The sequence below is a fragment of the Lepidochelys olivacea genome, assembly GCF_965140295.1.
Source record: "Lepidochelys olivacea isolate rLepOli2 genome assembly, chromosome: 1".
NCBI lineage: Eukaryota > Metazoa > Chordata > Testudines > Cheloniidae > Lepidochelys > Lepidochelys olivacea.
In genome coordinates, this window is record NC_140411.1 from 223303607 (window position 1) to 223328748 (window position 25142).

At 42.8% G+C, this 25142-nt stretch overlaps 1 protein-coding gene across 5 annotated transcripts in view; it reads right to left on the reverse strand.

The window, feature by feature from the left end:
- FAR2 (fatty acyl-CoA reductase 2) overlaps positions 1–25142 on the reverse strand; it is a 217038-nt gene that overhangs the window by 25035 nt on the left and 166861 nt on the right. For all 5 annotated transcript variants that reach the window (XM_084617283.1, XM_084617281.1, XM_084617280.1 and 2 more), the window contains 2 exons: positions 16234–16352; positions 6736–6803 (listed from right to left, as the gene is read on the reverse strand). In XM_084617283.1, the coding sequence (XP_084473409.1) occupies positions 6736–6803; positions 16234–16352 (187 nt within the window). The remainder of the gene's footprint in view (positions 1–6735; positions 6804–16233; positions 16353–25142) is intronic.

Below are 25142 nucleotides of genomic sequence, written 5' to 3' on the forward strand. Positions count from 1 at the left end.
AGTGGAGCAGCAATTTGCATGACACAAAGTTAGGGAAGGAATGGCCCAAAGGAAGATACAGGGGATTATGGGGGTAAAAGAACAAGTCACTGTTAACACTGGGATTTTAATACAAATGGGAAACTTACAAGTATAGGCTACCATGGTAGTAAATGCTAAGGAAAAGATACTGTCAGCAGCAGTACTTGGAGCCTACAATCTTTTAATAGATCTGGCTAACCTGTGTGTCTGGCACCACCCGCAGGAGTGGGGGGCGGGGGGGGGGGAGAACACAATGATAACTAGTATCCCACCAGGTCTGAATGTGGTTACACATTACCAGCCTGTAAACAGAATGGAAGTTACAGAGTTAAAAGCTCTTGCTGCTGTGTGGGCAGAGCACAAGACAGACTGTGGAAGAACAAGTTTTATAGCTAGGATAGAGGGACTTGATCCCCCCCCCACCCCCACAAAAGCAGTATGCTGTGCCCTGGAAGGCTGTTGTAGATGTAACAGAGAAAGTGCAGCAGCTGCTGCATCGGGGTGTCTAAGGGAAATTCGGTCTACCTGTTATGCACCTGTATGGCCAGTAGAGAAGCCTAGTGGCAAATGGAGGCTAACTATAGATTATAGAGCCTGGAATGACTGTGCAATAGGGGGAGCTAATGTAGTCGTGGCATATCCACAAATGATTGCTAAAATACATCCAGATACAAACTGGTTCTCAGAGGTAGATATGGCAAATGGCTTTTTGTCAATACCACTGACAGAGGAACAGCAATATAAAACTGCCTTCACTTGCTAGGGGATGCAATATGGATAGTTTTACCACAAGTATATAAAGATTCACCTGCCATTTTTCACAAATGCATGAAAGATTTTGGGGGATCTTGGAAATCATAAATTAATCATTCAGTAGGTAGATGATATCTTAGTCCAGGGAAGGAGTAAGGAGGAACATGATGAGTTGTTGACAAAAGTGCTAACCTAACTCATGAAAAGGGGCCTTAAAATTAATCCAGATTAAGATCCAGATCCATCAAAGTACAGTTAATTTCCTAGGAGTAACATCCTAGGAAAAGATGGGAGAAGTGTTAACACGTTTAGGGTGGCCCTAATTGAAAAACTCCCTTTTCCACAAGACAAAAGGAGTTTCTGGTCATTTTTAGGATTGACTGGATTCTGCAGGGATTTCATTCTTAAGTATGTTGAAGTGGCAAAACCCCTACATGAATTAGTAAAAGCTAAAGTTTTGGAATGGGAGGAGGAACTTAGGGATTCTTTCTGCAAACTAAAAGAAGGTCTAGAGAGTACCCCTACACTGGTAGTGCCAAATTCGGAGAAAACTTACTCTTTCTGGATAATGGTGGGGGATGGTAGTCTTGGGGCTGTAGTCACACAGTTTATGGGACAGAAGGGAGACCAGTGGCATTTACGTCACAGTTGTTGCAAAGTGTGGAGTTAAAATACTCAGTGTGTGAAAAGGTGGTTTTGTGTGCATATTGGGCACTGATGAAGTTTAAATATCTTACAGGAGGTCAGCATATAATTCTACATACCCATCATACCTCCCTGAAATTATATACTAATAAACTGCCTCTGGGGAATGTTAGCAGGGTTAGCATAGAGAGATGGATGTTCACTCTTATGGCTGAAAATGTGACCACCAAAATTTGACAGGAGCCACAAGCATGGGTAGACGAGGAGGGAAGGCTCAGTGATGCAGATTTTTCCATATGTGTAGAAGAAATTTATGATAGTTGGGTTTGTCAGCCAGGGGAATTGCAACTGGTAAAAGGTGGGTGTTGGAACACAAGTGAGAACTGCCATCTAGAGGAAGTGCCCCTGCCAAAAATCATGTTACACATGTAGGGAATGGGAAGGTCTGCTCTCATTTAAACAATACTAATAATGTGTCAAGTGTCACCTTGGAAGGGTATATACATTGTGTAAAGATCTCACAAGTCACATGGTGCAGCAATGTCTCATTAAAGAGTATAAAATTGGGAAATTAAAATTGGCAAACTGTGCCCAACATTATCACTCAAAATGTAACCTAGTCAGGGGGAGATGTGTTTAACAACATAAAATTAGAGATTCAGCAATCAATGCATTGGAAGGCCTTGCTGAAGTCAGTAGAGGTCGTATGGAACACAGCTCAGGAAACAAGCAAGATGTCACGTATCCTCAAATTAAGTGTGAATGAGGTTGGAAAAAGAGTTTAGAGCAGCAGAAGCCAATAACTGGTGGGATGACTTAATGTATGCTAACATGAGAACTCGAAGACAACACCTGGTCCTCCTGCACCTAGTGGTAATCTGTGTGTTTTGTTTGGTAGGATGGTTGTGTGTATTTCTACAAAATTTACGGCAACGGATGTATATTCAAAATGCTTAGCAACAGTTGTTTCTGTTACAGCACAGATTATTGTGTATTCCGGGCCTAACATCTCACACCCATGTATGGAACATTAATTGGCAACATTATCTGGTGTCATGTATAGGGACGTGTAGCCATTCTCAAGATATGTGGGGCATGGATTTGGGTTGTGTGTAAAGAGGCCACCAATAGCAGCCTAGCCCTGCTGGTTGACATCCTACGGCCCAAGTCTTGTTTTCCCCACATGTATGGTAGTGGGCCCGCTACATAAAAGTAAATTGAGTGCTGAAGCCATCTCTGGTATCACTTACATAGGCACGCTGCGACAGCTAACACTGAACAATGTAAAGAGAGAGCTAGGAATAATCATCTAACTCATGGTCACCTGGACTTATTTGGGCATGACAGAGGAGGACGGCAGCTGCTGATGCTAGACCAGAAGTCCAAAGTGCAGGCAATGCTATGTTTATTGGGGTTAGTTTCAGGCAAGCAGCTCCATAGCTCTATATGCTGGCAGAGTATGTTCCCGGCTCTGATGTCACAGAGCATTTATCCCATGTCCCCCTTCCCAGCTCTGATGTTGCAGAACCTTGCCTGTCCCCATTCCCATTTCTCACCTCCTCCTTCTTAGCAAGCCCAAATATACCTGAAGTGCACACCCCTAGTCCCACCCCTTACAACTTATGGTCAAGTTCCGTTTTGGAGGGTAATGGGTCTGGGGTCTTTGTCCCACCTCTTTTGTATCCCAGGGGAGGGGTGAGGAGTGAGGTTTTGTTCTGGCCAAGGCCAGGATTTTCTTTGGCTTTTAGTGTTTCTTATGCCTCCGCTACCCATCCCCACTTGCTCTTCCTAACTGGTTGCTTGACCTTGGCTTGAGAGAGGAGCCAGGCAGCTGTCCAGTGTATGCTCATATATTGCACTCCCAGCATACCCTGTAACACTTTTAACTTTATCTCTTACCTCTTTTCACCCCATCAGCTTGTGGGCAGGTGTAACACACAATGTCTTTGTTCACACATATTAGTAAGGATATAAGAGAATGAAAAAGTCAAAGCCAAAATTCTATCCCCGGCTAACAAACAGGCCTATAGACTAATACACACCAAGCAGGGGGTATTTTTCTGGAGACACACTGAGATGGAAAAAACGGACAACTACATAATAAAGAACTGAAACAAGTTATGGGATAGTGTTGCACGTAAAATAAGAAAAGAAGGGGCTATGTAGGATGTAATATGTAGAAGGTATATTTCCTGCTTGTCTTGCAAGGAAAGAGAATAACCAGGTAAAAAGCTGAGCCAGCAACCTGATCAGGTAAATAAATGAGTTAGCAAACTAATCTTAGCACTTGGCAGAAAAGGTGTTCATACACTACAGTACACTGTTGCTATAATGAACCCTGGGGATCCGAGCCATTTGTTCTGTATAGCCAGGGGTTCATCATAGTAAGGTGGTGGTGGGGCTGTGGCGGGGGCAGAGTGAGCTCCTCTGGCCCCGGGGCCATGGCGGAGGGCAGCATGCTCCTCTGGGCCTGGGGCTGGAGGAGATTTCTGTCCCAGTTGTGGGGCAGGAGGAGCACTCTGCCCAGGCTGAGGCTCCAGGGCCTGTCAGCCCACTGCTGCAGCTCCGGGCTGGAGAAGCTGGCAGCCCCTAACTACAGCCCAACATTCCCTACTGTGAAGGGCATGATAGCGAGGCTCTACAGTATAGAATGAATAACTTTGTAACAATGTATTTAAAGCGAGCACCTGAATGTGGGTGTGTGCTTGCATTTAACCCTATGCTGTGCCCTGTTTCGACGGACGGATCACTCACTGATGCAGTGAACAAACAAACATAATTCTTCAGCTAAAGAGTCTGTCTGTGAACCTGAGCATTCTGGGTAGCAGGGAAAAGAACCAGTCAACATTAGAAGCTCTTATGTTTTCCACTGGCCTTCTGGGTGACTCGGCTTGTCACGTCACTCTCTGTGCCTCAGTTTACCTATCTGTAAAATTGGGATAATGATTTAGACTTCCAGGATTTCTGTTCAAGCATGTTCCCCACCCCAACTTGGAGCAGTCATTACAGGGAAAGTCCTTCTGACTCCCCATCACTCAGGGTTGGAGGAAGCATGCTCAGCCACTCTGTGGGGTGGTGCAAATGCAGTCCGGTCAGCACTAGAAGCTGTGAGAGGTTTGAGCATGCTCAATAAAGATGGAGCCATCAGAGATTTTAACGGTTAAACTCTAAGAGGTCTCTACTGAGCATGTTTAAACTGTGATTTTTCAATGGCTATTTGTAGCCAATTATGGGACAATTTTTATAGGGATGGTATAAGGGACATCCATGACACAAAGTCTACTCCTCTTCCAAAGATCAACTACCGACTTCAAAACATGGGCATGCTGGAAGATCTCAAAGAAAAAGTTTGCTCAATTTTTTTTTAACAAAGGCAAAACAATGTATTTTCCCCTACCTTCGTTCTCGGAAATGGCTGGACCTTTTTTACTCTAATTTTCCAGATTTGACAAGGGAAATTTCAGCTCAAACAATTAAATTTTGACAAGGTTATAAGCACCTGAAAATAGGGTATAATAATGGGAAGTGCTACCAGTCCTGCCTGTAATAAGGATTATTAGGTGAGGTTCAATGGCTTGTGTTATGCAGGAGGTCAGACTAGATGATCTTCATGGTCCCTTCTGGCCTTAAAAATCTCTGTATATGAAAAGTACACACCACAAATCCTGGAATGTAGGAGCCAACGTGAAAAGCATAGAGGATAGATAGGAAGTTACACAGAGAAAGGTTCAGAAAGTCTGTCATGTATAAAGGCCATTTTAAAAGTGTGTATCCTTATTTATAGGAAATGGAAAGCAGACCATTTGGAAATTCCACTTGTGCACTTGCTTTTGAAGACAATACTTATGTGGTAAACCTGAACTACTAATGTGGTAATCCCTTCTCAAACCCACTTCAGAAACAGTACCGCTTCATTTAGGGCAAAATTCTGCTCCCAAATCTACAGTAAATCTTTCCATTGCACGTTCTGCACTCAGTCCCCATGCAAACTCTCACTGACCTCAATGGCAGCTCTGGGCAGAAAAATATGCACGACAGATCTGCACTGCGGATCAGAGAGAATTTTGCCCTCAGTCCATTTACAAAGCCGAACTGCTCATGCACAAGCTTGCCTTGTGCATCTGGATGTAAGTGGATGGAGCTGAACCATCAGAAATGCAAGCTTCTGTTACAGTGTCTGATGAATCCAAGTTCCTAGTTAGACTAATGAGCACTGTGCTAGGAAAAGATTAGGTACAATCCATTTATGTATCAGCATTTTCATTAATAAAATTACATGCGGAAAATAAAACAGAAAAGGTGACAAATAGGAGTGTTATGAAGGCTTTGATCTCGACTAGCGGTATGAAGACAGTTTGTGCTAGGCAGTGGAGAATCAGGCCCAATATGTTTCTGCTGCAGTATACTGACTGGTTATGCTGATTTTCAATACTGTAGCTGAAGATACCTCTACAGTATGGACCAAATTCTGCTCTTGGCTTTCTGTGGCATTTTTTCTGAGTAAAGACCTCAGGATTTATCCTTACATTTCCATCGTCTCTGACTCAGCATCATGCCAGATTAAAAACATTTCACTCAAAAGTAAAAAACAAAAACAAAATAGCCATGAAAATGGCTTCAACATTTGTATAGACAAGATTTTTGCAATGAAAGGCAAACTCTGTTAAATTAAGTCTGTTCTTTCCAGGGTCATCTTTTCAAGTGAATCAAAAACATTTCTATTTCAAGACTGTATGCTTAAGGTGCGCCATAGAAACATGAAGAAACGGCTATTTTATTTTCTCTTCATATACTAACTTTTTCTATTCTGATAATTAGAGCGGCCTTTGGAAATTACATCATTCATGTCAAAGGTTTTCTAACTGGATTTAAACACAATAAAGCAAAAAAGAGGAAATTTGGGTCTGGATATTTATAGCATCTTCCTATGGAACTTGAAGCCATGACCTCCTACTCCTTTCTTCACAACCTTAAAAGTTCAGCAAAGCACTTAAGCATGGGCTTTGATGAATGGGGATGGGATTACTCAAACACTTAAAATTAAGCATGCACTTAAACGGTTTGATGAGCAGGAATGAGATTATTCACACTTTTAAAATGAAGCAGATGCTTCAGTGCTTTTCTGAATTGGGGGTTACGTCTGATCTGTGAAACCTCTGCACGCAGCACACCTGTTCACTGTAAAGGGAGTTCCACATGTTGAGCGCTTACAGGGTCAGGCTGCTGCTACTGAGTCTGTCAGCTAAAACCAGGACCATTGTTTCCATGTCTGGAACCCCACTGATGGTTTGTTTTCTTGCTTTAGTTAGAACTTACCTATATCTCCCCAGCAGAAAGGGTTGATTCCACCTGTTGTACAGTTGTACACCATCATTGTTTTTGGTCTGGAAAATAGAAAACAGAAAAATAGAAAATAGAACATAAAATAAAATAAAAACAGAAAATAGAAAACAGAAAACAGAAAAAAAATTATCCAGTTATCTTGAGGTGGGGTTTAAAATCATGGACAAGAGAATGGCAGCAAGAAATACTTTAACTGAAATATGGCAATTACGTCTCACTGTACTATTTCAGTTTATGGGACAGCTTTGTAATTTCACTGCCTTCAGTGGAGATAGTTAGGTACAAATGAGAGTAGACTTTATCTCTATATAGTTTAATCCAAGCTAACTAGATAATAAATAATCAAACAAAACACATTCTAAAAATAAAAATATCTTACTTGTACATAGGGTCTTTCATCCCCAAATGCTTTAAATCTATACACAACATACAGCACTAATGAAATGCAGCTACATCTGTGGTGAAGCATGACAACCAAACAGCACAGTTGTGAGAGGAGGGCAAATGTTAGCCAAGGACACTAGGCCTCTTATTGATTTCAGTGGGAGTAGGTGCCTATCTTGCTTAGGTGCTTTTGAAAATTCCAACAGTTGCCTATCTGTAGGGTGACCATATTTCCCTATGCTGAATATGGGGCACCTGGTAAAATTACTCGTATTCTAGCGAGGTCAAAGGCGATCAATCAGAACTATGCAGTACAGATGTTCAAATTAACATCAAGTTGACTGAGCCCCCATTAAAAAGAAATACTGCGTAGTTGAATTATTTTTATTTACCTTCTTATCTTTAAGGCTTTAGGGTTCACACAGGGAGGGGTGACATACACACCCCATCCTCCTACACACACACGGGGAGAGGTGACACACACACACTCCCGTATGTCTCTGTCACGACTGACCCTCCCCTCCCCTCCCCGCATGGTGCACTCTGCCCTCCATGCCTGGCTGGGCTCCTGGTATGGTTCTGCCTCTCCCAGTTCCTGGTGCCGTGTCTTCCTGAGGCAACACATGGGGGGGTGGGAGGGGGAAAGACACACACAAAGTCACATGCTCCCCCTTCCCAGATATCTGCCAGGGTTCACACCAGAATGTGGCCAGCAGCAGCCTTTCGGCACTGTGCGGGAGGGAAGGGACAGGAGCTGCTACCAACCACAGGGGAGGTGGAGGAGAGGAAAGGGATGACCTGGCCCATGTATTTGCAGAGCTCATCTCTTCTTTTCTCCCCCCTGACCCCTGTGGCTGGAAGCAGCTTGTCTCTTCCTGTCCACACAGTGTCGAAAGACAGCTAACACTTCCAGGCTGCTGCTGGACACCGACATAACCTAACCGCCTCCTGTCCACCCTGCTACAGCGTGGGCAGGAAGGGGTTAAGCCCTAAGGATGCATTGTGCACCAAGGTCCAGGAAACCTGACTGCAGGGGCTACAATAAGTGCATGTATAACAAACAACAAATCTTAATTTAACATACATGTGAAAGCCATTAGGCAAGAATCCATCAAGCCACACAAAGCCTTATAATGAAGCATGAAAGTCAGCAGCTCATAAAACGAGGACACTAAACAAGGTTCATCCTATATATAAATGCAAAATACAATTAAAAATGAAGATTAATCAAATCCAGGCAGTGAATCTAGGTAGTGTATGCAATCAATCAATAAATAACAGATTTGGCTTGAGATAAATTATCTATACATCAGTTATTAAACAAACTATGAAAACAATAAAGGAAAGTATTAATAAAAGCAGTTTTTTATTTACTGCAGAGTTTCTCTTAATGTGTTGTAACTCATTTGTCCAAGCACCAAGCCAAAGTCAGGGAGACACGATGTGCTTTAAAAATCTTTTACTTGAAAGATGCCACGTTTGCTAGATCAAAAAAACCAGTGGTGACTTGGGGCAATTCTTGCATTTTCCCCAGTTTCCCCAAAATAATGTGTTTCATTTACCCAGATGGGAGAGAGAGAATCAAAACCTGGAATGAGGTTGCAAGTTCTGTGATAAAGTCCCACATTTCTCTGATGTATTTCAAGGTAAGGTTTTCCTGTAGAATGTCACCTGATCAGAAATGATAGTGACCTTCTTGATCTCTGATTTTTTTTTTAGTAAGCCATATAGCAGCACCACTAATAAACAAAGGCATGAAACACCCCAAAGGCTACTGGGTAGATAATAGAAATGAATGTTAGAAATGCTCAGACTCTCCCTTTAGATTTACATGCCACAAAATATCTCATTTCAACATGGAGTGGTTTTGCCAGCCAAATGAAGTCTGTAATGATAATCTGTAATTGCTTTTGAGTCCCACAGGCATTAAACAAGGGAACCACAGAAAAACCATAGTTAAATTACAGGGTAAGGAATTGTTTAATAAATTCCATCCTAGCCCACACTGTCAGCTGCAGATTATTGCATTTAGCAGTGTTATTGTGTAGAAATTACATTGGAGAAGACTATGCTATTCCATATTATATTTACCATGAGCCTGCTCATGACTGGCTATGCACAGGTGCACAAGGAGATGAAGAGGGTGCAATGAGTCTTCCTTCCAACTCCTTTTTGCCATGTAGCAAACGCAAGGACAGGGGGATTAGCCCTCTCCTTAGGGGTAGTGAGCGTGGGTAAGAAAGGGAACTGACCTGAGTTATAGTCCAGCTCTGCTACACAGTCTTCAGGCCTGAGTCTCAGTTACATTAAGGCCCTTTTGACATCATGCTGGCAGCGTATAGAGGCCATAAATGTAATTTATGCTTCCTTGAAGGCCTCTTATACTGTCCGAGTGGTGTAACAGGGGCTTTAGCATCAATAAGAATCAAGCCAGCTGTGTAGCTGTGGGGATACATCACTTAACTTTTCTGTGCTTCAGTTTTCTCATCTGTAAGATAAATAGCAACATACTAAATGCTCCCTGTGGGCAGTGCATCTCTGCACCTTCCTACTGCCTTGAAGACCTCATCTAGTGCTACACTTCTGCTTAGAATAACACCAACTTGCTCCATGCCTGGGGTTACTCATTTCAGTCACCACTTTGAATATACTGGGTAAAGTTTTCTAAAGTGTCGAGATGAGTTTGGATTCTACATCACTTAGGTGCTTTAAAAAAAACCCTCTTACCCATTTTGACAGGTTAGAGGTAAAACCTGACTATTTCCCCGGACATATATAAAGAGAATTTAGAGAACGTTTTTCAAAGCTGTCCAGCTGGTGTCAGTCACTGTTTAAATATATTCTATACTTACATTGATTATTTAAAGTGTGTTTCTTATTTCGTAAAATAAAAAGCACATCAAGTAAGCAGTTTATCTTTGTCCTACAACTTGCCATGCACTATCTAGGCTCTTACATAATGCCCATCATTATGGTATCTAACCTCCTCCCAAAATTATGAAATGTACATATAAACTAAATCTCTTTCTCTTTTCTGTGTTCCTTGCAAAGCATTACCTATTTGTTTTTAATTTTTGGTTGTGGTGTCACTGTGGGAAGGCTAGGTCAAAAAAGTGGGTACGGCATTGTGCTTTGAAGATACTGAAGTTCATGGTCATCCTGATCTGTCTGGAGAGTGAGTTCCAGGTTCATAAGCCAGTCATTGAGAACACGCTACCTTCTGTATTCATGAGTTTCACACTTGAGGTTGACAATTCTCTTGTTCCAGTGGAATGTGGTTGTCAAAGGGCATTCAAGTCACACAGGGGTAAAGTGGTCACTCATGTAACATGGGTGAATTCCACAGAGGGCTCTGAAGAGGAGGACTGAAATCTTACATTTCACCAGGTATTCAACAGGGAACCAGTCAGGAAAGTGGAGTGATGTGCTCTCAGCAGCCATGCATTGATGGGCACATGGGCTACTGTGATCTGAACCAGCATTTTAAATTCTTTGGTTTCATACTCAGATACAGAGAATTACAGGAATATGGCCTAATGGTCACAAATGCATGAATCGCCACAGTTAACTCCAAATCTGACAAGAGGAGGCCTAGTTTTCTTGCCAGGAGAAGATGGAAAAAGACTTTTTTCACTGCCATGGCTGGCATCTAGAAGCAGTGAGGAGATCGGGTGAATACTGAAGCAGTAGTGACTTAATCTGAGGACAAATGCCTTCAGTGAAGGGTGTTGTTATAGAGGTGAGGAGTTCTTGGAAGTGCTTCCTTCTCCCTAACCAAGATTCAGCTTCAGGAGACTGTTCTTCATTTAATTGCTGATTGCAACCAAGGCCTTGGATAGATGAGAAATGGTGTTGTTTTCAGCTGATGAGGTGGTAATGTAGGGCTGTGTGTTATCTGCTCATTGTTGGCATTGTAGTTCATGCTGATCAGTCTCCCTTGTGATTTCATATAGATGTTGAGTGGCCGAGAGAACAGATCTTTGAGGAACTCCAAAGGTGTGAGCTCTGCAGATGAAGGAGCAGAAATCAGTCATGCCTTTCTGGTTGCGATCTGAGCGGAATGACTGAAGTCATCGTGGCATGATCCTAGTAATCCCTGCTGCATGTCTGAAGCAGGACATCAGATGGACGGTATCATGGTCCAGCACTACAAGTGTAGATGAAGGGCCCTTGTCCATGGCTAAAGGATGTTCATCCATCAGTGCTAAGAGGACTCTCTCTGTTCCATATCTTGGCTTGAAGCTTGATTGGGAGGGGTCAAAGATATTGTTAGCACCTAGGAAGAGTTGAAGGAGACACCTGGAGAGCTTCTCAGTTAGGTTAGATACCTGCTGGTAGTTACAGAGGTTGATTATGTCAAGGGATGGCTTCTTAAGTATTTGCCAGATTATGACACACTATAGGGGGGGTTGCAGGATTTTCCTCCTCAGTGAAGATATAGGTATCTCAGTTAGTAGGAGTCCCGGATGCTCTTGACACTCTTTGACGAGTCAATGAGAATTTAGATCAGAACCATAGGTGGTGGCTCAGTTTTTCTCCTGTATTTCTAGAACTTCCTGTTGTGAGCTGGGCTGGCTTCAGAGGAGGATGGTTTTGTGTTACGGTGGAAAAGGCCAATGTACAGTACATGGTGTCCCAGCAGCACCTCTCTGATGTTGGTGATGTTTTATGAGAAGTAGACTGATAGCTCTTTGCAACAGGAGATGGTGAGTTTTGGGGCTGAGTGAGAACATTCCCCATTAACACGACAATTCATGGTCCAGAATAGTTCAGTAGAGTATGATTTAACTACTGTTGCTGTGGTGAAGGAGAGGTGGAATTTTTTTGTTTGTTTGTTTCTTCCACAAGTAGTCCATAGATTCACAAGAATTCCTTGTACTGGTGTCTGTCTGCATCTGCCCAAGTTTTATGCCACACACATAAGAGCTCAGCTTCCTTCCACCTGCTGCTTTTGTTTCAGCACATCAAAGAAACAAAGGAGATCTGTAGAGGAGAAGGGCACTTTGGTTACAGAGGTGGCTAATGAGTTATCATAGTGATGGGTTAGATTTTCTATTCTGCGATCTTTTTTGGTGGTGAGGCATTATCTACAATAGTGTTGTGGAAATTAACTCAGTCCCTGAGCCTGAGGCCAACTGTTGTTATGGTTCCTTCTTGCCTGTACATTAGGTCAGTTTTGATCTCAGCCTGGGGGGAAGTTGTGGTCAGTCCAGGATAACGGCAGTTTCTTGTGTCCCCTGTATCCAAGCCAAGTCTAAAATCAAGCTAAAATATGACTGGCAGCATGTCCAGGTCCAAAGATGACTTGTCAAAAACAGAGAGTGGAAAATATACAGAAAAGGTTTGGGGCTATTGTATCTGAGTTGTTGTCAATATGGATGTGAAAGATCTCAGGATAATAAGTCTTGGGGACTTCATTAACATATCAGGCAGCAACTCAGGCAGTCCCTCTCGGAACCCTTTGCTCTTTGCAGTCTATAGATTAGCATAATGCACCATGTATAACTGGTCTTTGGATTTGCAGAATGACTGGATCCTCTCTCTATTTTTTCTTGGCCAGGTGGCTTCTCTTACATTTGGAATATGGTGACTGATACCCCTCCACGCTTGCCTTGTACAGGTCTAGGTTTGTGGTATACTGAGGTTTCAGTGAAGCAGGTCAGGACCTCTTGAGTATAAAGGACTTCCTGACAATTCACCTCACATTCATCAGCGGGAACATGATATCCTGATGTTTGTCTCCCCCCGTCGTAAGTTTGTACGAAATGGCTGTTGTATGACTGCATACAATTGGCAGCAAATTTATACCAATCTGTATTCGGGGTCCTGGTTTGCACTTCCTGTTTGCATTTCTTCCAGATAAGACTTGGATTGGGGAGAAGTGTTGGGTAATAATTGTGGCTGGTTTTGATAGAGACCTGGGTGTGAACCAATTGGCAAAGGTTCTCAATACCTTTGGGCATTATGCTGTTGCTATGGGAAGAAGCAACGCTGCTCAAACTCCACTCCAGAGTAGCAGAAAGGGGGTTTGCAAGTAGGAGCCATTTCTCCCTCCACTATTTTAGGTGCAGGCATTAGGCAGTTTGGGAATGATGGAAGGTGTAGTTTTCCTAGTCCCTGTGGTAAGACAGGCCCTTCTTTCTCCTGGAGGGGGAATGGGTTGGGGTTTCGAAGCTCACAGACCCAGGAAGTCTGGCTCTGGGGCTCTCTCTGCTTCCTGCTTTGCTGGTAAGACAGCACTCTATGGAGGGTGCTTCTCCCTGGTGGAGGGGAGTGGCATTTGTTTTTTGGACTTGGAGCCGTTGTGCTGTCATTTGCTTGTGCTGGTCACTCCTCTTCTTTGCCAGTCGCTGTTGGGTGGGAATGAGGAGAAAAATGAAACTGCAAAGTCTAAACTGCTTTTAAGGCTCATTTCTGGCTCCCCATATTCTGGCTCTTGTTTGTGGGTTTTGTTCAGCCTAGGCTCAAGGGATAAAGGATAAGACTGGCTTTCATGTTTTCTTTCTTTTTTGTGTTGTATTGATTTCATACAATTACTTAGGCCTCTATAATAATCCATGAAGCTTACACCATAGTTCCCAATACACACAGATTTAAATGTCAGAACAAGAAGTTAAACGGGAAAAGATGTTAAATCTTTAATGTGCCTTATACATGTGCGTTTACCAGGCAAAGAACTGGGTTTTAATACCCCCCACATGAACCTGTAACATAATTACCTATTTAAATCACGCAATTTTTTTCAAAACAAAATATTCCATCTATGAAACACCACATCCATTTGGAAAACACCCGTATGAATAGCTGATTCAATGCACTGCTTGGGAAAGGGGGACAATTAAATGACTTTAACTTGACACCTCAAGAGAAGAACCACCTTGTGATTACAGTTCTGGAGTTTTAAAATTCCATTTATCTGGCAAGAGCTGCCTTTTTAAAGAACTGTGTTATTTAATGGCTGTAACCATGTAGGGTAGGAAATATGAAAAAGAAGTAGAATTTTAAAGGTTCAGGACTGTAGTTAGCTGGAGAAAAGTTACTGCTGAAGAGAGAAACTAGGGTCTCCCATCTGTGCTTGCACTGCACAGAGGAACAGGCATTGGTCATAGCTTGTGAGTAAGGATCCCATCCGGCCAATGACTACAGGGAGAGCTCTCTACCTGCAGAGATGAAGTGAGAGGAAGTAAATCCTCAGCCCTCATATCCAAAAGCCATACTGAGGACAAAGTGTTGCTGGTATTTTCCAGTCCCTGCCCACAAAACAGGCTTTGCCATGTGAATTACAAAAACTCACAGTAGATTGGGCAGATGTTCAAAATATGACAGTGTGCCACCTGGCTCCGCTGGGCTCCTTGTGTTTGTGCCTCTCTCCCCCTTGAATATGCACTTGGACAGTTGCAATAATCCTGGGTGTGGATCTTTCTTGACTGGGGGTGGGGAGAAGTGGTGCTATGTCCCAAATGCCACCCACTTGCGGCACCATAATGAGACACCACTTACAGTAAATTGTGCAGATGCAAGTCTCCTTTCCTTTTTTACATAAGCATCGACGTTTAAATGATCATCAGTGGGCCTCTGAATTAATACCCCACTGAGATGAGTAGGACAGTTCAAAATCCTCAGAGCTGTTGTTCAAGGCTCTCTGCAGACTCTTCTCTGAATCAGTTATGACTTGTTTAAATGGGAGATTTTTCTAGTTACATTGGTATAATCATATCAGTAAAATTAAACTGCAAGCATTATACAAGTATAACCCCTCTTCATATTAAACATCTGAGTGGCTTTTTCACCTTATCTTATACTGCTTCCAAAATGATATAAGCTAAATCAGAAAAGGGCACTTCTATATTGCAATAAGAATGTCCACATGGAGGCCTGGTCTATACTACATTGACATAAGTATGGAAAAATCCACAGCCCTGAGTGGTGTAGTTAAGCCAACTTAAGTCCTCATGTAGAATTCTTCCATTGACCTAGCTACTGCTTCTCAGGAAGGTGGATTACCTATGCTGATGGGAGAATCCCTCCCATCGTCATATGTAGAGTCTACAGTGAAGCACTGCTGCGGCCCAGCTGTTCTGTTGTAGCATGAACCTGGAGAGTTCTACTGGTATAAGTATAGCAATTTAAGGTCACACCCTACCTTAACTTCCCCATGTAGACAAGCCCTTACACACAATTCACATTTTAAAGGTTTTCTCTGCAACCATAACAGACGGAGACTTACTTTTTAAAAATGAAAGCTGATATTCTGCAGTGTAACACAGCTGCTTCAGAGAGGTGATGATGTGGCATATGGGTGTATATTGGCTTTTTCTAAGGGTTGCTCATGTCATATTCATGGCTTTCCCCAGCTGTAGGAGTCTGTGCCCAGTTGTAAGCTGGCTAATAAGGACAGTGTTATTAATGAGTATAACTGGAGGTGAGCTCTGCCTCATGAACTTAGTATACTAAGCAGGAGAGCACCAGTTAAATATAAGGGACACATTCTGAAAACTCATGTATTTACTCTGGCAAAACTCCCAATAAAATCTATAGGAGATTTTTGTGAGTAAGGATTTAGCCCATATAGAATCCAGAGGACACTCCTCAGCAGGTTCTAACATTTTTCCCTCCTTGCCACCCCTCACCCCCACGGTCATATTTATTTGCCCTCTTGTTTACACACAGCCACCCTCTGAAACCCATATTCCACCAATTTTCCTTAGGTTAAAGAGCGTCTAGAAGACTAGACAGCCTTTTCAACTTTTCAACACCATTCCCACTTTGATTAATTAATATTTTTACAGTTCTATGTATTCATGTGTATGTCCCATACTTTATAAGTGCTAAATAATGATCTTACTGACCAAAGGGATTCCTGCAGAGTGGCATAAGAAGCTCCTCCACATCCCAGGATATGTCTTCATGGCTTCTGTAGCACTTTTAGCCTTTACCACACCCAGGAAAGAAGATACTGAACTTGGGAATCAAATGCTGCTGTATCATGTAACCAACAAAAGCTGGATGATATTTGCTGTCCCATTAAAATCCATATTGTGCCATAATACCTTACCAGCAATCTGAGAAACAAGTGCTCATCCCTACCTGTGAACTGCTGTGTGCCACCCAGCCGCTAGGATGAGGTTGATGACGACATCTACTGGAATCAGATCTGCTACTGCATCATTATTGACTTTGACAGTTTGCAGAATCCCTTTACCAGCCTGTGTGACAGAGGGAGAGAGTCAGTGACAATATGCCATGACAGGATTTCCTTGGCCTAGAGAGGAGGCAGCATCACTTAGTCACTTTTCAAGCCCACTGTGCAACTCAGAAGATCAGTCTGCCTCTGTGGAGAGCCAGCGCTTTATATTCTTGTGCGGATCAAATTGTTTAGTGTTGTCAGAGGAAGTTGGAAATGTGATGCGCAAATGTCAGTAGAAGTGTATAAAAAGGTAGTGGCCTTGTGTAACTCATGATGCTAAAAGAACATCCAGCAAGACAGACATTTTTATGTTTTGTGGTAAAATTTTCAAAAGCACCTAAATGACTTAGGAGCTTAAATTCCATTTTCAAAAATCACATGGGAGCTTAAGTCCTATTGATTTTCAATGAAACATAGGCTCCTCAGTGCCTAAATGTAACATTTTTGAATGTGCTCAAATGACTTAGGGGCCTAAGTTCCATTCTCAAAAGCCTCGTAGGCATTTAGGAGCCCACGTCTCTTGAAAGTCAATAAGCACTCTAGAAATGGCTCTTAAGTCACTTAAGTGCTTTTGAAAATTTTACCCCAATCTTTTGGATTTAGCTATACATCCATTCTGAAGTTTACCTTCCACGCTATGATTTGTTCCGAAAGTACCATCAGCGTGTGTGGTATTTAAACAAGACACTGTCCTTTCTCTGAGGGCTTACAGTTATAGGATATGTCTGCACTTCAACAACGCAATGTAATTCAGCTCAGGGTTACATATGTGAGCTCGCTTCAATCTCACTAGCTTGGGTCCTGGAACAGTGAAAGCACAGCTATGTGAGTTTCAGCGCTGGCTACCCAGGGTTCTAGGTGGCTTTGTACAGCCTGCACTGAAGGTCGCACTGCTGTTGCTTCACTGTTCTGGAACCCAAGCTAGCTAGATTAAAGCTAGTTCATGTGTGTCTACTGTGACAGGGTCAGGCCAGATGGCTACAGGACAGTGATAGTAGGCAGATATATTAGCCCCAGGTTAAGTAGGTCCCTTTTCTCTGGGTAAAGTAACAGGGAAGGTTCCAGAACAATCAGGAACCTTCTGGAAAGAATTAAGGCAGACAGGCTGATTAGAACACCTGCAACCAATCACGAAGCTGCTAGAATCAATTAAGGCAGGCTAATCAGGGCACCTGGGTTTAAAAAGGAGCTCACTTCAGTTTGTGGTGCATGCGAGTAGCTGAGAGCAAGAGGTGCAAGAAGCTGAGGGTGAGAAGGCGTACTACTGGAAGACTGAGAAGTACAAGCATTATCAGACATCAGGAGGAAGGTCCTGTGGTGAGAATAAAGAAGGTGTTGGGAGGAGGCCATGGGAAAGTAGCCCAGGGAGTCAGAGCTGTCACACCGCTGTTCCAGGAGCCACTGTAGACAGCTGCAATCCACAGGGCCCTGGACTGGAACCGGAGTAGAGGGCGGGCCTGGGTTCCCTCCATCCCCCCAACTCCCTACTTGATACCGGAGGAGTTGAACTGGACTGTGGGTTCCACCAGAGGGGAGTTTCTCTAGCCTGTTCCCCAATCCTCTAGGTGGATCAGCAGAGACTGCGGGGATTGTTCATCTTCCTTTCCCCATGCTGGCCCAGTGATGAGGCTAACAGTGAACGGCAGATTTGAGCCACGAAAATGGACAAACTGAGGGCTGCGGTGAACCTCTGAGGGGAGAAAATCCGCCAATAAGCGCAGGACCCACCAAGGCAGAGGAGGAACTTTGTCACACTACTCAAGGTGCAGTCACGGTCTAGACACACTTTAAGTTAAGATGTAACTTTGTTGAGTGCCAATGACAAATGCTGTGAAGAAGGGAGGAGGAAGTCAGAGCCATAAGATAATGGGCTTGATTTAGTTGGTAATGCACTTCTCGGGGGTTCCAAAATGATTTGTTTTTAATTGAGTGTTTGTGATGATGATTCTGTGCAAGGGAGATGAGGGTTTGGAGGCTTCATGGAAGAAGTCTTTTAAAGAGGGACTTGAAGGAGCAAGGGTAGCAGCATGGCAGACTGGATAAGCCAGGCTGTTTCAGCGTGGGGGGGCACGAGACATGGAGGTGAAAGTGGGGGAAGGAAACTAAGAGAGTGTATTGGGCATGAGGCCTACGTGCAAATAGCTGAGTGAAAAGTTATGAGGATAAAGAGAGAAAGGCAGGAGTTAAGGAGTGTAATGCCTGGACTACAAGGACAAGGGACCTGAATTTGATGTAGAAGGCAATAGAAAAATCAGTGAACAGATCTGGAGAGCAAAGGATGCAGTAACATCAGCAGGAAAGAAAATGTTTCTGCACCCGCATTTTGGGCAGCTGTAAGAGACTAGGGAGGAGACGATTGGTGTTACGAGAGAAGATTTGGAACCAGTGTAATCAGTGATCTTCAAGACAGATTGAAGAGATTCAAGATAGTTATGTCCAAACTCCAAAGCTAACTGTGAAGAGATACAGAGAGATCTCACAAAACCGGGGTGACTGGGACACAAAGCAGCAGATGAAATTCAACACTGATAAGTGCAGAGTAATTCACGCTGGAAAAAATAATCCCAACTACACATATATAATGATGGGTTTTAAATTAGCTCAAGAAAGATCTTGGAATCACCTGAAAACTTCAGCTTAGTGTTCAGCAGTGGTCAAAAAAGCTAACAGAATACTAGGAACTATTAGGAAAGGGATAGAAAGTAAGACAGAAAATATCATAAAGCATAATATAAATCTAAGGTGTATCCACACCTTGAATACGGTGTTCAGTTCCGGTCACCCCATCTCAAAAAGGATATGGTAGAACTGGAACAGGTTCAGAGAAGGACAACAAAGATGATCAAGGGTATGGAATGGCTTGCGTACAAGCAGAGATGAAAAAGATTAGGGCTTTTCATCTTAGAAAAAAGACTCAGAACAGGAATATGAAAGAAGTCTTTAAAATCATGAATGGTGTGGGAAAAGTGAATATAGATGTGTTATTTACCCTCTCCCACAATACAGAAACCAGAGGACACCCTGAAATTAATAGGCAGCAGGTTTAATACAAACAAGAGGGAGTACTGTTTCACATAATGTAGTTAACCCATGGAATTAATTGCCATGGGATGTTGTGAAGGCCAAAAGTATAACTGAGTTCAAAAAGGAAGTAGGTAAGTTCATGGAGGATAGGTCCATCAATGGCTATTAGCCAAGATGGTCAGGAACACAACTCCATGCTTAGGGTCACCCTAAACCTTTGACTGCAAGAAGCCAGGAGGGGAAGACAGGGCTAGATCATTCCAACTTCCCTGTTTTGAATATTCCCCTGGAAGCTCTGGTATTGGCCACTTTCAGAGACTGGATACTGGGTTACATGGACCATTGGTCTGACCCAGTATGACCATTCTTATCTTCCCCTACCACTCCTGAGCTGCCCATGCCTCTCAGGGCCTTTGTGTGGCTTTTTAGTGTCCATGTGTGTGGTGAACGACACACACTGTCAGGATCCAAAGGGGAGAGCAGAGTGCTGGTTAATGGTGAGCTGCAGGGAAAAGGGGAGCAATGAGCAAAAGGACAAGCTTTGATGGAAGCTGCCAAAAATCCTTTCCCCAACATCTCCTTCCCGCTAAGGCAGGAGTGGAGCTTGCACAGGAAGTGGGGAAGAGAGCAGAGATACTCAGCAGCCACAAGGTAGGGAGAGAGGGAAAGAGGATTTTGCAACATCACCTATTTATAAGCAATGTTCCATTGTGCTCATCACATCAGACTACTGTGATACAATTCTTTTTTGTCAGTCTGTAACTCCCTCGGATAATGAAGTAGCTCGCTAGTTGTGAAAGGTTGAGGACCACTGCTATAAACAAACAGAGCATGTCCAGCCCTGCATAATCACTTGTCTGAAATCTGGGCTGAAAAACCCTTGCTAGAATGACAGTTTTTAAAGTTTGTTCTTAGCCCATAAACAATGCATGTGTTTTGGGTCATTCTGATGCTTCTTAAAGATAGTAGAGTCACAAGAAAGTTGCAGATAAGGTATAATCATGTAAGCTTCCCCAGCCAGCTCTGACAATGTACCTCAATCATATCCTGCAGCAACCTTCTGTTGTTCTAGTCTTGGGCCACAAAACAACTCTGCCGAAACACTTCAGTTCTAACTTACAACATCACCTTCTGCTAGCCCATTCCTAGGCTAAACACCACGGGCAGCGGCATGTAGAACATGTGTACCTACACTCCGCAGTGAAAAGTACACTGTATCCACGCTGTGGTGCGTAGTTACACGTGTCAGTGAAAGGCTCTGGCTGAGGGAAGGCAGCGGGGAAAGGCTTCAGCTGTTCCCTGCTGCCAGAGCCTTTCACTGCAGCAAGGGAAGGCTCAGCCTTTCTCCACTGCCTCCTCCTCCTTCCCCCCAGCCAGAACCACCTCCGGTTGCTGGAGTCTTTCACTGCAGCAGGGAAAGGCTCCAGCAATGGGGAGGCAGTGGGACACTACACTGCTAAAAATAGCACTGTAGACAGGGCGGCACAACTTGGGCCAGTAGAGAGCTGTGTAGGGTATGTACTCAAGTACTTACCCACAGCCTTCAGCCAGGCCTCCACTTGACTCACCTAAGCCCTGCCTCACCAGCTACACGGCTACCAATACCTGGGCTGGGGAGCTATGCACATACGTACACTACCTACCACCCAAACTAGCATGCTGTGTAGATGCAACCTTAGTGCTCTCTTCAGAAGAAGCAGCCAATCATGTTGAATTTTGTGATGTGAACAAATGGTGATCACATACAGGTGAACGAACTCACGTTCACTTGTGCCCCCAATTACTACTTGAACTCACTAGAAGAGAGAGGCTGATGCATACTTATTTACCTATTTTAGTAGTTATGACGTGTTATAAACACACACTGTATTCATATTGATGGTCACATATATTTGAAGTAGATCTTTGATATATAAATACATATTAATATATAAAGAATTCAACAAATTGAATGCTGCACATTATTTGGTTCATTATATATGGTACACTATTTCTGTATAAGGCATGGTCTAATTTTTGTATCAGATTGCTGACATTTTCTTTTTGGTATAATAAAAGCTACTTCAACTGAGGTCTCTGAGATCACTTCCCTGTTTGAGTTTGACATTTTTAGGCAGTATCCCAGTGGAAGAGCTCAGGGGCCAATCACAATTCAGGGCACACACCAAAAGCAGAGTTATTCCCCACACCAGCTAATCATAGCTTTGTAGGGGGGAAGGAAGGCTGTGCTACACTAAGACATAACTCTTCAGTTATAGTCTAGCAGAAATGTGATTCACTTCACACACCGTCTGAAATCAACAGATAAACCAAAGCTTCTCTTCCCAGCAAAAGAAGCAATTTGGGGCAAAGGGAAATAAATCACTCTATGCAATAAAGCAGAGCTCTGCCCCCTCACATGGTGTATTTAACAGAAACATATGTATTTGTGCAGACAAATTATTAGACTCTCATTTCTATATAAATGCTAATGAGGGGGAAAAGTTCAAAAGGTTTGGAGTTCAGGTTCAGTTTGGATAAAGCAGCCAAAAGATGCTTATCTGAACTATCTACAAAATTAGTCTGGAAAAACAGTCAAATCTCTTATATTTATAGGATGCCAATAACTGCAAGATATAGGAACAAAATTCACTTTGCTTGATGAGCACAGAAAATCACCCAAATGGAATTTTGCTTTTGTCATCATAGGTTTCAAACCACTAACCTTCAATTATTCCTTCTTCCCTCATTACTGCAAGTAGGATCAAAAGAATGGGCTCTGAAAACAGATAGACAGGGATCCATTCAGATCTCCTCAGCTAGGGCAGTCCAGCACCCAACATTGAGAACATCCTGCTTCCAGCTCCTGAAAGTTTCACCCTAAGCACTTCTAATTTCTATGTCCCAGATTAATTCAGTTGTCTTGAGTGATCACTGATAGAGAGTCAGTCTCTGATGTAGCCTGTCTCAAGACCACTAAGGGATTTCAAGATAAGGCCCAGGACTTTGAATTAGGCAGAGAAGGAAACTTAACTGGAGAGGGCACACGTGTGATATGCTCTCAGCTACTTGTCCTGTTCAAAGTGTATATGTTGGACAAGGTGGAGTTTTTGCTTGACCGTGACCAACAGACCTACTTAGAGGAAGTCCAGCCCTGAGAAGATGAACAGGTGGATCACAGTTGCTAGCTTGTCATTTGCAATGGCTAGACATGGCCTCCTGCCAATCAGAAATGAAAAAATGTGTTCCTCATGAATTTCATTCACTGGTTATCATGAAACAGAGATTCAAACAAGTATTAAGATAAGAGCATGCATTTTTCCCCCACTTACTGCCTGGTCCTGCACTCAATGAAGTCAAAGGGAAAATGTCAATGGTGCAAGAACAAATCCTTGAAGAACAGATGGATACTTTTTATGGAGGGCCTGTTTGGTAATGTATTAGAGTGGTCTGCCCATTTAGGGCCTGCAGAGTCAGGGAGCAGCAAGCCCTGGCCTCCAGAGAATCCCAGCAGGCAGGTGTTGGGAACCAGCTGATCCAGCTAGGAGGCAGCTAAAGAGTGGCTCTGGTTTCCAGCTGGAAGATATAAAAGTAAGGACCAAACTCTGCAAGTGGGGAGGGGTCAGGCAAGAGAGACAAACAGTTCCCTGAGCAGCAGCACTAGGCTCCAACAGAGCAAGTAAGCCCTGTGGTTCCCCTGAGGCAAAGGGAAGGTTGTGACCCTTGAGCTACTGGGTGTGCACAGGACCTGCAGTATCAGTCCAGGTCAGGACTATCATTTTTGTTACATTTTCCATATTTTTTGCATTTCTATGTCAGAAAAATAACAGAGCCCATGTAGAAGGATATAACATAGTTGGGCATGGCTGACTGTTTTTCCCCAAGCTGGTGGATGGACCCACCAGAGGACAGTAGTCCCTGTGAAATGTGATGACCATCCGAGTCCAGTTTTTAGGAGATTCTGTGATGTGAACACCTCTATCCTATCTAATGAAAACTGACACTCTTTTTAGTCTCAACAGAGGTAAAGGTAATCCCTCCAATGTCAGTGTTCATGCACACTGGCAGGGTAGAGTGGCAAAACTTGCACTGATGCTGCCTGTGTTTCTGTTGTTCCTCGACTAAACTCCAGGGCTGATGATCTAGCCCTTTTCATGAGTACTAACTTAAATGAAACATTTTAAGAATATTGATACTTTTCTATACTCACTCAGTTATGGCAGTGCTCTACAGCAATGGTTTTCAACCTTTTTTCATTTGCGGACCCCTAAAAAAAATGTGAACAGAGGTGCGGACCCCTTTGGTAATTCAACCTGTGGTCCACGGACCCCTACCACAGAAGACAGACTGAAAACTGACAGAAGAGAATTCAACTATAAATGATACACATGCTCAGCACGGCATTTGACACAGTGTAAGGATGCTAAACTGTGGGCTTCTACAGTAATGACAACACTTCTCGGTTTTGACCTGTAGGTGGGGGTATCCACATACTTTTGATTGATCAGAAAAACAGAATGCCTTTTCTGGGATCTGAAACTTTATTTTCATAGTCACCTTTCACAGACCCCTTAGACATAGTCTGCGGACCCCCAGGGATCCATAGACCACAGTTTGAAAACTACTGAACTATATAGTGGAAAATAGTTATTTTGTAATATATAGGTTTTATAGATCATATAAAATATAGTGTAGATATTTTAAAAACCACAATGATCTTGCAATACGTGAAAACCTAAACTTTATCACTGTGTAAATACTTCAACCGCTTTTCTTGGGAAAGAAAAGACAGATTAGTGAGCTGTCCCCTCTGGGACTCTCAGGACAAAGTTATCAAAATGTGTGAGAAACCCCTGTATTGTCAAAGGAAACTGCAGAAGTGGGATTCTCCTTCTCCAACTTTCATGTGTGATGGAATTAAATTGTCAGATCTTGCACGGGGTTGTTAATGTGTTCAGTGTAACCTAAATGTATGCTCATTCCTTGTGATTATTTTCTGCTGTCTCTTCATTTCAGAGATTTAAGAACCTAGAACCTTGGCACCCGATCCATTTGAACAAAACCAAAATCTTTCACAACTTAAAAATATTCAAGTCACAAAATGTGGGCAATTTTTGTAAGAGAAAACTGCAGTTTAGGAAGAATTAGTAAAATAGTCCTGCAGTGTCAGAAACCCCAACTGTACACTAGAATTCATTCAGTACTAAAGACGTAGCTTTAAATCCTGACCCTCTTGAAATCAATGGTCGTTTTGCCACGGACATCAATGAGGCCTGGATTTCACAGATGGAATTCAGGAAAAGATATAGTTATATGACGGCATATGGCTCTATTTCCCCCTTGTTGCTGAGCCAAGGAACAATGACATGAAAAACATACGGGACCTTGTACAATTTCAGCAGATGATTTAATGAAAGAAGAAATATTATTGGTGGATGAAGATTCAAGATACTTCAACATGTAGGTCAGGACTGAATTGCTGATAGTCAAAAAAAGTGCAAGCAAAACATTTTACAAAATCAGTGAAACACTTCAAGTCACAAGGTCACACTTGATCGCTGCATTTCTTGGGTGGCTGAAAGCACTCGGCCTGATGTATGTGCCTGATGTATGCAGCACAACTGACTCACAAAACAATCTCAAGGGAAATAAAGGACAAAACAACAGAACTTTATTTTGTGTAACATCATTCATGCAAATTGTATCCCAAAGAACATACGGAGTTAAATAATACAGATATAAAATTAAAACAATAGCAAATGGAGAGAAATTCAGAGATGTTGGCAAAGAAGAAAAAAAAATCTCT